This window comes from Furipterus horrens, unplaced genomic scaffold (assembly GCF_987537825.1).
Source record: "Furipterus horrens unplaced genomic scaffold, mFurHor1.1.pri manual_scaffold_3, whole genome shotgun sequence".
Taxonomy (NCBI): domain Eukaryota; kingdom Metazoa; phylum Chordata; class Mammalia; order Chiroptera; family Furipteridae; genus Furipterus; species Furipterus horrens.
This window is the reverse complement of record NW_028327173.1, coordinates 4,046,389-4,059,591: the sequence shown is the minus strand read 5'-3', so window position 1 is coordinate 4,059,591 and position 13,203 is coordinate 4,046,389. Positions and strand designations below refer to the sequence as shown.

The 13,203-nt window shown below is 61.6% G+C and overlaps 1 protein-coding gene across 1 annotated transcript in view; it reads right to left on the bottom strand.

Moving 5' to 3' along the window:
- LOC150014116 (calmodulin-binding transcription activator 1-like) overlaps positions 1–1,180 on the bottom strand; it is an 84,977-nt gene extending 83,797 nt beyond the window's left edge. Inside the window, exon 1 of the mRNA XM_090268521.1 lies at positions 596–1,180. Coding sequence (XP_090124647.1) covers positions 596–1,177 — 582 coding nt within the window. The 5' untranslated portion in view covers positions 1,178–1,180. The remainder of the gene's footprint in view (positions 1–595) is intronic.
- Between the last annotated feature and the right edge of the window lie 12,023 nt (positions 1,181–13,203).

Sequence of the window (13,203 nt, the reverse complement as noted above, 5' to 3'; positions counted from 1 at the left end):
CTGGGCTTGCGGCCCTGACTCTCTGCGTCAGAGCTGAGACAGCGGGGGTGGGGTGGGGGCGGTGGGCAGCGCTCAGTCACAGAACATGCTTTCGATTGTGTAGACTTACCCAAGAACGTCCTACAGTTGACGCTTCAGAAGCTATATACCCTCCCTACTAACATGTTAGAAATTTGTTTTGTTTCATTTTGTTTAGGGAAGCAAATCAAGAGCAATGGATATGGATGATCGATGGTGGTGACTTTCAAATGTTTCTCTTTTTCTCAGGAGCCTTAGGATCCCTCTCCCCAGCCCCTCTTCCCAAAACAAAACGTAAGTGGCATCTTAAAACATAAGCCAGGTGACAGCGGACGGCTCTGGCTAGAGCTGGCAGGCCGCCTGGCCCCCAAGGAGACCCCTGACTTCAGAGCTACGTTCTGTGACTAGGACTGAGAACCACTGCCGAGACATGTCAGGGTATTTCAAGTGACCTGGGGACAGAGGGAGGGGACACATGGCCTGTGTGGTCTGCAAGGCCACACGCCAATGAGGTCCCCTTCGCTTCAGGCCGGAGGGCGAACAGGTGAGGCAGGTGGGCGGTGAAGCGGCCGCTTACCTCCGGGTAGGACCACTCTGGGGAGTAGTCGGTCACCATGAACACCCGTCCGCTCTGCTGCAGCAGCCCCAGGGCGCCCTGCGCCGACGAGGCCGAGACCACCTCGGCAACGTGCATGTAGGCCATGGTGCCGGCCCCGCCCTCGGCGCCGCTGAGCTGCAGGCTCCCCTGCGGGGGGCTGCAGCATGGCATGCACATCTCCGCCTGGGCAAAGGGGGCGGCGCGGGCCCCGTCTTCCGGCTGCGAGAGCGCCGCGCTGTCCCCCGACACCAGCTGGTGCCCGTAGATGGTGCCGCTGCTCCCCTCCACGGAGATGAAGTCATTGATCAGGTCAGAGAACTGGTTGCTGAAGGAGAGGTCAAAGTGGTCCAGGCTGAGCTCCATGTTGGAGGCGTTGCCGAGGCCGGGCTGGGCCACGGGGTACAGGCCTTGCACCACGTTTCCCGGGAGCAGGGGGACGCCGCCCGTGCTGCGGATCACCCCGGGGGTCTCGGGCTGCAGGTAGTGCTCGGAGCTGCAGGCCTGCAGCTCCCCAGACTTGATGAGGCCCTCGCCCCCTTCGGCCACCTGCGAGGTCTCCATGGTGACCTCCCCGTCCGCCGCCATGGCCTGGAAATTGGCCTGAAACTGCATGAGGTGGAGGGAGGAGGTGGACTCTATCCGAGTCTCCACGTGGCCACTGCAGGAGCTGGTTTGCGACGAGGCCTCCGTTTTCACCGTGGGCATCACGAAGCCGCCCCCCGCCTCGCTCAGGCTGCTGTGGGCGTTCTGCTCGATGGCCAGGGGCTTGCTGGCGTCCTGCAGGAAGAAGCTCGGGGACGGGGTCTGGTGGACGTGGGGGCTGTGGCCCGTCTGGCTGAAGCCGGACGCGTAGTCCTTGTTAGAGTCGATTGCACTGAAGTCCATCTGCTCCAGGGTGGTGCTGGGGCTCAGGCCGCCGCCCGAGGGCAGCAGGCCGGAGCCCGCGGTCAGGGTGAGGGAGCTCGAGGCCGTGGCTGCCGCGGAGGAGGAGTACGCGTCTTTGGCCATCTGCTGCTCGAAGGAGGTGTCCTCCGTCTTAATCTCCTTGGTGAGGACGGCGGTGAAGCTGAAGCCTCTCTCCACGGGGGGCGAGTGCCGGACGTTGGTGCTGACCATCTCAGCTTTCAGGCCTCCGCCCCCGTAGGTCTGGCCCTGCTTTGGGTTATTGAGGAAACAGTCGGGGTCAAAGTTCATGGTGGTTTCTGGAATCTTCCGGCCACCGTCGAGGGCGGTGGCGAGGACCAGCTCTTCGGAGACGTTGGTGGGCAGCATCGACAGGCTCTCCGCACTGCCCGTGGTGGGGAAGGCGAACTTGTGGCCGTCGGAACTCATGGCCAGGACGAGGCCCTGAGAGGCGTCGGGCGAGAGGAGGTGGTGGTTGGGGCCGGCGGTGGGGGACATGGTGTACACGGCCTCGTTGGTGACCTCCGACATGAACACCGTGGCGCTCTGGGACAAGCTCCCCATCACCGAGGCCACCGCCATGCTGGACACGCCCGTGACCACGGGGCTGTCCACCATGTCGGGGTCGCTGTTGAGCCCGCTGCTGATGGACACAGGGGAGCTCTGGGTGGTGTCGGGGACCTCCACCTGGTTGGTGGACGAGACCTCGGTGCTGTTCTGGTGCAGCAGCACGGGCTTGGCCACCTTGCCGTTCCTCTTCTCGCGGCCCGAGCCCTTGCTGTGGCTGTGCTCCTGCTTGCCCTCCGACACGTCATTGTGCTGCACCTCCGCGTGGCCCCCGTAGCCCCCCGCCCGCGGCTCCACCTTGGGCGAGATGATGCGGTGTTTGGCACTGTTGCACTTGTGATGCACGCTGCTGCCGGCTCCTGCAGAGACGAGAAGCCCAGCGGCCCACGCACGCACACACAGAGGGAGAGTCAGAACTGGGCAGTGGGAAGCCCTGTGTCTGAGCAGCTGGGACCAGGCAAAGCCCCCCCCCCCCCCCCGCCCCCTGGGAGCCTGCGTTGGGGCCCACTGACCTCAGGCCCCAGGGTCCCCACATGCCCGTGTCACCATCCTCCAGTCGGACGCCTTTCTCCTTGTCTCACTTTTCAGATGGTGACAGTAGGGCCCTCGTACAGGGCACGTGGGGGAGGGAAGGCTGGAGAGAATGTCATGCTCTGGGGAAAGTCCTTCCACCTTCGGAGCAGACACCTTGCCTGGAAAGGCTCTTGCTGGTTGGGGGCTCAGCCGGGGGTGGTGGCCTGGCCCCTCTCTCTACCCCCTCAAAGTTTCCAGGCTTGCTCAGGCCAAGCGAACAGCATGTCAGGAAGCCCCTCTGGTGGGGACCACGTGGGACAGCGGGCCAGGGGCGGAGCGGGCATGGGGGGCAAAGCGCGCTGCCTGGGTAGCTCTCAGGCCCCAGGACCAAAGGGCGGCCCAGATTTCGCTCCGGAGGCCGGACGGTACTGGGGGCCACTGTCCTCTGTTCAGCTAGCTGGACCTGCCCTCGGCTCTTTGTGGGACAGAAACCTTCTAAGATGCGAGGGCAGCACCTGAAGCCGCGGCTCAGGGGCAGAGGAGGAAACAGCCCCTGGCGGAGCAGCTCGGAGCTCCGCAGATCAGGCTCACGCCCGCCGCCAGGGTGGCTTCTCGCCACCTTTTCATCACGTTCTTTCCATCTGATGAGGGCCTCTTTGCTTTTGATAAAAGGGCGAATTCTCCCAGTGCCATGACGGCCTCACCACCAAGGTTCCAAAGTGCAGGAAGGTGTGAGCCACCCCCTAACAGAAATGTCTAGTTAAGGCAGCCCGGGGACCAGGAAACGCAGGTTTTGAAGAGCGAATAGCATCACCCGAAAAAGACCGAAGAGGGCGGAGAGTGTGGGGGGTTTTCTGCTCTCGGAGGAGACAGAGGTGAAAGTAACGTTTAGTTTGACTGGCCCCAACGGCTCGGGACTGAGCTTCGAGAAAAGCCCTGGTTGGCTCAGATCCCAGGGAGGCAGGCTGATGCGGCCTGAGGTCCCTGGAGGCCTGGAGGGTGCTGTGGCAGGTGGACAGAGGCCTGGAGCTCTACCCCAATGCACCCCCAACTCTGCTGCCCCCACTTCTAGGAAATTGCTCCCTCCTGTCTGAAGTGCGCTGCCCTGCCAGCTGGTGGGGGCAGGACAAGGGTGAGTGCTGCGCTGTCCCCTGACCCCTCGCTGGGCATCACGGGGACCCCGGAGGAGGAGGAGGAGAGCCCCTCTGCCCGCACGCCCCTGCCCACCGGGAGCTCCCCGCACCCTGCTCACCCAGGCTGCCGGTACACAGGCAGTTGTGGGTCCGCGGTGGTGGCTTGGTCTGGTGGCTGTCGAGGATCTGCTGCACCAGCTGCTCCACCGAGAAGCCTGAGCTGCTGTTGCCATTGCTGCAGGTCCACTTGATGCCGTGGACTGGAGGGGGACAGAGGCGGGGGGGACAGAGGCAGGGCGGTCAGAGGCCACGGGCACAGGGAAGGGCGCGGAGCGTGGGGCCTGGGCCCTCTCAGAGCTCGGCCGTCTCTGCTGGGAGGGAGGAGGGAGCAGCAGGCTGCCCCGGCCCCCACGCCCCACTCCCCAGCCCCGGAGCTCCACGCTCTTCCTGGGCGGCCTTGGCCTCCTCGCTCCTTCCCCGATGATGCAGCCCGGGGAGTGGCCTGCCTAGAGATTTGCTTTGGTTTTCCCAAAGTCCACATGCACCAGGGTGGTTATTCAAGTGGGCCTGGAGTGGAGAGAAAGGGACCTCCCCAGACATGCAGATGGAGGCTGGGGGGCCCCCTTGCAAGGGCGCGTGTTAGCTTCCTGCTCTCACCAGACTTCCTGGGCTCAAGGGGCTGCAGGGGACAGAAATGGAGGGCCCACATGGCCTGGGCAGTGGAGGCCCACCAATGACCGGCCACCTAGATGGCTGTCCTTGGGTTCTGGCTCAACTGTCCTTGACCCTGGACCTCTGCTGCCCCTGTGCCGGAGTGGGGCCGTCTGCCCCCCTGCCTGGCAGGATGGGGCTGGAACTCTAAAACAAACCAGCTCGCCTCGCTGAGTGTGGGGACCGACTGCGTTTCACGCATGCTCTCTCCACTATCCTTTCTCAGCTAGAGCAGACCCGGACAAGAGGTGGCCGAGCCCTGGGGGGCACTTCGGGCTCAGAACAGCCCCAGGGCTCCAGGAGAGACCCAGGCTGCTGGGAAGGGGGACAGTGGGAGCAGGTGTCTAGGGGAGGAGCAGGGGACGGCGGCACACCAGGGAGAGGCCGGTGGCTTTGCTGATGCAAGAATGGGTCCTTTCTCCTTTGGCTGAGGTGCTCTCACTGAGTCACGAGGGAACAGCTGTCACAAGTCACCCGGCCTGTCTGTGAGGGGCTCCAGGTCACAGAAGCACAAGGCAAGTCTACACAGCGGGCAAGAGCTGAGTCAAATTCACACCTGGGCTGGAGTCCTGAGTTTGGTCTTTACTTGCTGTGCAAATTGGGCCAAGTCACTAAACCTCTCTGAGCCTCAGTTTCCTGATCTGTATGAAGGGAATATAATAGTATCTGCCTGACATGGTGGCTAGGAAGCAACCCGACCCATCTCCCTGGCACTTCATGTGTCCCCAGCAGAGAGTGGCTGTTGTCACAGCTGTTCACGGTGGTCGTGGTGATGATGGGAACACGCAACACGAGATGCTGGCCTTGCCCTGCGGCTGGCGGACGCTCCGGGAAGGGGGATTCTTGCTGTGAAATCCTCTGATGGCTCGGCCTTGCAACGCCAGGGGTGGGGGGCTCCACGGGGTCCCCCTCATGCCTCTGTTTCTTGTCAGCACCTTCGTGCAGAACTTCAATGGTGTGCGAAGCAAACCCCGCGTGGGCGCGTGGCGCTGCTGTCCTCTGCACACCTGCCCCAGGTGTTTGCTCGCGGTGCTTGCCCTCGGCTCCTTCCTGAAGGGGCTCTTCTGCCGCCAGCCCTGGGGGTCCTGGATTCTGGCAGGTCATCCAGGGGGCAGGGGTGGTGCCGGTAGCTTCTGTCCTAAGCTGGCTGAGCTGTCTGGGTGGATTCTGGGCTTGAGGCCGTGTGTGCTTGTTCAGAGTGCTACCGACCGGCACAGGCAGGGGTGGGGGTGGGTTTACAGCCTCAGCCTCAGCCTCAGGATCCCTCAGGGCGTTCTCCACCAGCCCCAGGAGGCCTGGGCTCCTGCCGGCTCAGGCCACCTTGTCCCCCGCAGCTGGAAGTGAAGCCCCAGGCCAGGGATGTGCAAACGTCATCACAGCCACACAGCCCTTTTCTCAAATAAACCTGTATCTGGAAATCCAGTGTGGAAGGCGGAGAACAGCAGCAGGGGCCCGGCTGAGGCACCAGTGAGGGTCAGGGTCCCCGGCCTGTCCCCATGCCCGGGGCCCTCTGGGCTGAGGACCTTTCCCAGAGTCCTCACTTTACAGAGGGAGAACAGAAGCCGGGTGGGAGACGGAGCGCAGGACTTGAGGACACTATTGCACAGGCAGGTGGCCTGTCCCAGCGCCCAGGCCCAGCCCCAGCCTGGAGAGTACGATGTCTTTGGTCTGGGGTGGTGCCCGGGCTTTTAAAAGAAATGTACCGGGGTGACATTGGTTAATAGAGTCATGTAGGTTTCAAGTGAACATCACTGTGTCACGTGACTGCGCGTGCGCTGTGTGCCGGTCCCCGTAGTCGGGTCGTCTCCCCTCACCGTGTCCTTGGCCCCTTTATCTTCCGTGCTCCGCCCCCTTCTCTCTCGTAACCGCCTCACTGTTGCCTGCGTCCACGAGTGTCAGTTTCACGTCCCACACACGAGTGGGATCACATGGGTCTTCGCCGTTCCTGGCGGACTTATGTCAGCATAATAGTCTCGGGGTCCGTCCGTGCTGCCGCAGAGGGCAGTGCTGCGTCTCCTCTGGTGGCTGAGCGGAGTTCCGTGGTCTGTCTGCGCCGCGTCGTGTCCAGTCCTCCACCGAAGGCCACTCCGGTTGTCTCCAGGCCTTGGCCACCGTGGATGGTGCTGCAATGAACCTAGGGGTGCACATATCTTTGCGAATAAATGCTCTTGAGTTTTTTGGGTGCTCAGGCTTTCTACAAAATCTCTCCAGGAGGTCCTCACCCAAGTGGCCGCAGGTCTGGGAGCAGAGCCACCGCCCGGAGCTCATCATCAGGGCGTCCATCTCTGGGTGACTTGGGCTCCTGCCAGAACCTGACCAAGGGGCCTCAGGAAAACCCCCGCTGAGGCCGGAGAGAGGAGCCCCACCTCTGGTTCGACTGCACGGCCACAGCCCACCCACCGGTCTTGGGGGCGGGTGGGCTTGCTAACATCTCTGCCATCCCTGCCCAGGGCCGCTGTCACCGACGCTGGGCTCAGACCAGGCTTCTGCACCAGCCCCCCAGGGGGTGCAGCTACCGAATTCTCTCCGCTCTCCCGCTCCTCCTTCTGCTGTGAAGGTTATACAGGGAAAACCTGGTGACGGGTGACAGATTGCCAGCAGAGGATTTCCGGATGCTTCATGCAAATTACCTCCTGCCCGGGAACATCCAACATGCAGATCTGCCTCCCGCCCTCTCTGGTGGGGAGAAGCCCCCTCCTTGGAGGTGGTGAGTTGTTAGTACTGAATATCAAATACTATCAAGACGGCCTTTAAGATGACATGCTCTGCTTCCTGGCAAGTAATGAATCAGCAGGAAAGGAGGTTGCCATGGGAAAAGAGCGCTTTGTGAAAGGAAGGTTAACAAATGCACACTGGCTGTCCCCTCCCCAGCCCTTCCCCCTTCCGAAAAGCAGTGGAAAGGGAACCGCATTAAAAGTACAGTCAATTAAAAGGTAAGGTCACGACGTGGGGTCGGGCACAGGAGAAAAGGGCGTTCCCAGAAAACAAGCTCCTGGTGGCTCCGGGTCACCCCACTCCGCTCTGCTCACTGAGTCTCGAGGGGCGCTGGGATCCTCATTTCCAAGCCATGGTTGGCCACCTCACCCAGAGGCTGTCTGGAGTGCCCCAGCCTGGCAGGGTCTCTGGGCTGCTCAGGTCGTGGAGGGGGACCCGTGTAGCCAGGAAGGCTGGGACGCGGAAGGTGCCAGAGAGGGCGTGTGTGGGCCCTGCTGGCTCCTGCACGGGAAGTGGGGTGCTGTGGGGTGCTTCCGCCGCGTCCCCAGCAGTCCCGCTGCTGCCCCAAGACACATGCGCTTGGGGCCCGACCCTGGCTCTGGCTGGGCTGCCTGCTGCGTGCCCAGTTCGAGGACTAGTGTTGGAGATGAGGCCGGGGTGGCTGTCACAGGAGCCCACCCGCCCACGCCAGTGCTGACCTGGCCTGTAGCCAGCACTTACCCTAATTACCACCCACGGTTAGACACTAATATGAATAATCAAAGTGAAACCAATGGCAACAGCATGTGGCCTCAATCTGGAGAGCATCTTCTGATGAACAATTTACCCAAGAGGCGGCCAACCGCCGTGAGAGAGTAATTGAGATCTGGAGGAAGGAGGGGGTGTGGGGGGAGGTGTGGGTGACCCCACACAGGGCTGGCACTCGGCCAGGAGCCTCCTGGCTGTGGCTTCTCTATCCTGGCCTTGGGGGGGGGGGGGGGGGCGGAGAGTCCAGGCAAGCTCCGCTGTCGCCCCCCCGTGTGGACAGAACTGTTTCCCCACAAGTCCTCAGGTTGAAGCCCTAACCCCAAAGTGACTGTATTTAGAGACAGGGCCTTTCAGGAGCTTAATGGTCCTAGGGGTGGACCCTAATCCAACAGGACTCGCGCGTGTCCTGGTAAGAAGAGGAAGAGACTCCAGGACTGCGCACACTCAGGAAGGCCGTGTGAGGCCGCAGGAAGAAGGCGGCTTTCTGGAAGCCAGGGAGAAAGGCCGCATGGAAACCAACCCTGCCGACACCTTGACCTTGGACTTCCAGCCTCCAGACTGTGAGAAAGTTAATTTCTGTAAGAAAATGAATTAATTCAAACCGCCCAGTCTGTGGTATTCTGACCCCAGGGTACAGAAAGATTACATCTCTAATCGCTCAATAATCCTTTGAAGAAGAGTTTTTGTCCCATTTATTAATTTGAAAACCAGGACTTGGAAAAGTTATGCAACCCGCCCAAGGTCGCACAGCAGAGAAGCGGGGACGGGAGGGTTGCAGAGCCAGGCTCTATCCGCCTCCCAGCCTGCACCTCTCTCGGGACCCAGAATGCCTGGATGGATGAGGGGATGCCGCGCCATCTGGGGACCAAGATCCCTTCCACTCGAAGCTAGACTCGCTTCACTTCCTAGAGAAGGAGCCTGGTTTACGGGGGGAGCGGGAGGCAGTGACTGTAGGAAACCCGGAAACCGGGGGCTGGGCCAGTGGCTGTGCCCCACAGCCCCCCACCCCCTGCCCCTACGGCTGTCTCCTGCCCGGACTATGGAGGGTGCCACTGTCTCAGAAGTGGGCTGGGGGTGGGGAAGGAGGGGAGGGGCAAAAGCTCTGAAGCCCCCGGCTGCTGCCTTGTGATCTTCCTCCCCGGGGCCAGGACAGTGGGGCAGCCGCAAGTGTGGGCACGGAGGGGCCTGGCCACGCAGACCAGGGCAGGCAGTGGGGGTCGGGACCTGCAGTGGACCCGCTCCTGGGAGACGTGGATCCGGCCAGAGAGAGAGGGAGGCCTGTGCTGGGAACAAGTCTCAGGGGCTAAACCTGGGCTGCTGGGCTCCTCGGAGGCCTGGCCGCGTTCACCCTGGAGACGGGGCACTAGAGGTAACCCAAGACTCCTCCCAGAGAAGGTGGGATTTGCAGGGACAGCATTTGACTCTGAGATGGGGGACTCTTGCCTGGATTTCTAGTCATTGCGGGTGGGGGTAGGGGAGAGGACCCACCTAGGCAGAGCTGGGGACCCAGGGGGAGCTTCCTCTTGGGTATCAGTGGAAGCCACGAACGCTCATTCCTCGCGTGGCTCCCCAGCCATGGTGGGACCTCACCGAAGGGCAGGGTGGACCCCAGGGCTCGCTGCGGGGGAGGAAGGGGCTGCTGGCCGGGCTGCGGCAGCCTCACACGCGTCAGATGTAAGGCTCTGGCCCCTCTTGGCCTCAGTTCCCTTGTCAGCACAATGGGTGCCTCTCTCGGGTTCGTCTGACTACATGGCACTGTTCCCTAAGCAGCTTTAAAGACATACAGACAGGTGTGTCCAACACCACGCAGGATTTGGATTCAGTGGCGTCCGTGGGAGACCTGAGGCAGGTCAGGGTCAAGGGCCCGGGGGAGAGACCTTTTCTGCTCTGAAACGTCCAGCCTTCAACACTTCGCAAAGGAGCTGGGCAGGGAGTCAGGAAGGAGAACTCCGGAAGGCCCCCCCCAACACAGTGGCCCCAGGGACTGGTGAGAGCGAGCTGCCTGCCCCTTTGCGCGGTGGGGCAGTGGTTTCCAGAAAGGGTGACAGGGCGTGTCGGCCGGGGCTCGGGTCTCAGCACGGGCGGCGCCTGCTGGACCTGACCTGTGGCCTCCTCTGCACAGGAAGAAAGAGGTTTCTTGGTGCTGTGTGAGCAAGTGGCATGTTGGTGGCAAAGATAATCCCACCCAACAGAGGCCCGTGGGTGCCCCTTCCTCCTGCCTCCGTCAGCCTGGGCCCACTCAGTTCTACCGCAATGTACTCAGCACTCAGTGAAGACCCACAGAAAGGGTGACTATTTAACTTGCTGTCCAGACGGGTCACCTTGGAGACAGACAGGGGGCTGTGATCATGTGGCTGGACAATGGCATAAACTGGGACACTCCCAGGCACCCCAGGACGTGTGATCACCCTATTTAGGAACCATGTGACAGGCGGCGGGGTGGTGGCGGCGGTGCATGCCACGTGCCTCTCAATGCATGAATGAACCCAATTGGATTCCTCCAAGTTGTTGACACTGGAAGACTGTCTCCATGGCAACAAGGTCAGTGGGAAATGGCAGCGGTGCTGGTTTAATTTTCACTGTATTCTTGTTGACAGGAATAAAGGCCCCGCTTCTGATTTCTTGGTTCAACTGGATACCATTTTCATTAGATTTAACTTCTCATATCCAGACGCCCACACGCTATTCAATTCCCCCTGCTCACCCTCAACTCTCGTTCTCCTCCTGGGCCTGCGCACAGTTTCAGAAATCTCATTTCAAGGCGTTCGGAGGCTGCCTGGGGACGGGATGGCTCGTGTGTGCAGGGAGGAGCGTGCCGTGTCCTGAACGAGCTTGCCGCTCCTGGTCTCGACGTCTGGGGATGAGGGGCATCGGGACTCCCTTCCTGTCTTCCAGCAGGAGGCACAGGCTGCTCCAGGGATGACCACATCCTGGAGAAGGCGGAGGGCCCAGGAGCCTGACGCAACCTCTGTCCCCTGGCAGCTGGGACAGACCTCAGCGCTTGGGCACAGCGCGAGAAGAGGAGCTCCCCGATCAGGAGCCATTACAGCTCTGATGTCAGGAGACTCGGGCCACATGGGCACAGTGCTCCCTGCGCCTCCTCCCTTGGCTGCCGGACAGTCTCCTGGGGGCCCTGGCTCAGGGCACCGCGCCGTCCCTGACCCCACTAACCGGGGCTCTCAGACTCTCCTTCTGATTTACTAAGTGTCATTGCTACCGAGGCCAGGAGTTCTTCATGCCGTAGTACGAGCGTGAACACTCTTGGAGCTCTGATGGTCTGGTGACATCAGAGGTGCAACGTGGCCACGAGAGGAGAAGCTTCCGCAGTTACCCCACATCCAGGAGCCACTGGGGCCCTGGAAGCCTCCTCTCATTGGGGCTAATGCAGCCCACCCTCCCAGGCCCCGGCCAGGGCCAGAGATGGCCGGAGCAGCCCCTCTAGGCCACTGGCAGTGGGGGCAGGGGACCAAGGGGGATTCCAGACTGTGTCCTTCTTGCTTCTTGCGAGACCTTGGCCTCAGACGCCTCCTCCACGTGCCCGGAGGCGTCACCCGCAGGGAGGCAGGGGCCACTGGAAGCGGTGGCTGCCTCTCAGCTCCTGACGATGTGGCCCAGAATCTTCAATTTTCAAAGAGAAGCTGAAAATCTGGAGATTTCAATGTTGGCAACACATTCCAAGTTTAACAAAACCACCCCCGGGATGAGCAGAGCCGTGTCAGTTCCAGGGCACAGTCAGACATGGGACGTGGGTGGGCTGCTGCCTGCCCGGCCCCCAGCACCAGCGTGGGGGTGTCCCTGGCAAAGCTCGCTGCTTGCGTGGAGGTTAAAAGGGAGCCAGGCACTCTGACGGCACGGGGTGCGTGCCCCCAGGCAGCCCTGAGCGGCAGGTAGCCAGGGAGCAACGGGGTATCAAAAGGAGTATTTCCCTTTTGGTTCTCCTACTCGGGGGCCAATTCTGCTAAACACAATTTAGCCAGAGGGAGAAAAGCTCATTTGCAAAACAAGCCTGGATGCTCGCAGCACAGCAGGAGACAGAAGCAGGCCCCAAACTGAGATCAGCAGGGCTCCCTGGAACCCGCTGCCAGCTGTCCTGTCCTCCGTGGCCAGGCCACCCAGCAGGTGCCCAGGAGGCATTGCGGCTGGAGTGGGGGCTGTAAGGGGACCCACCGGCGTGCTCCCTGAGCCAGCAGCTCCTAGCCAAAGGGACACCCGACATGGGCAGGGAAATCCTCTCCAGGCCCTCTGTCCTGCCCTCACCCCGCAGGGACTCCAGACCCTGCAGACGCCAGCAGCGAGCAAAACCTCCTGGGCCCCCGAGGCTCCGTCCACTGGTGGGTCTCAGTTCTCAGGGACAGAGCCCCGCCGTCCGGGGACACAGATGCGCTTCCTTTCATGGCATTCCAAGGTTTGTGTTGACAAGTGTCTCGAAAGATCCCATCCTGTGCCCAGCACTAACACTGACTTTCACCCCAAGAAAACTTCCAGGGCAGCGTGACTTATCCCTGAGTTGATGAAAAGACCCCAGAGCGTTCTGGAACACCCAAAAATAAGCACCACATTCTTTGTGCGTATTCAAGGTCAGAATGCTCCCAGTGTCTGCTTCCTTCCCACCCAAATTTGAGAACCAGCTGACGCTCAGCGAGGCCTGTGGCCCGATTTCCACGACAGCGATCCTTGGTAGGCCTCTCGCCGGAGTCTCTTTAGGCTGGGATCTCTCAGACGCTCAAAAAGCACGAGAATCTTGCTAGTTAAAAATTCAGGTCCCGAGGGCCCACTCAGACCTGTGGAGTCAGAACGTCTTGGAGGACAGCAGTCTGCCTTCTTATCAAGCCGCCCGGATGCTTGTGCCGTGGACCACCGCTCCGGGCCCTGAGCTGCCGTCCCTGTCTGGCTTGTGTGGGCCTGGAGGACTAGGGGACCTCAGCTGCTCCGGCTGCCGAGTCCCCGGGGTGGGTGGCCTGGGCCTGCCCCAGCTCGTTCCTGACTCCCGGCCCTTCGCTCCCACACCTCGAGAGTCTCACTTCAAAGGTGGGGACACGGCAAATGCGTCCAAGCGAGCACTTCTGGCCAGAAGGACACCCTCCAACCCTTTCTGACAGCAGTCTCCCTTTCCCCAGACGGGTCCCCCTCCCCCCGACTTTCACCTCCGTCCCGCGTGCCCTTGCCTGCGGCTCTGTGGGGGCAGCACCTCTGGGACTTGCTTCGCTAACGGCCCGTCTGTTGCCCATAGACTGGCCGAGGCTTGGGAACACAGCCTCCTTCTCAGGGCCAAACACCAGTGCCTCCACCCTGCATCAG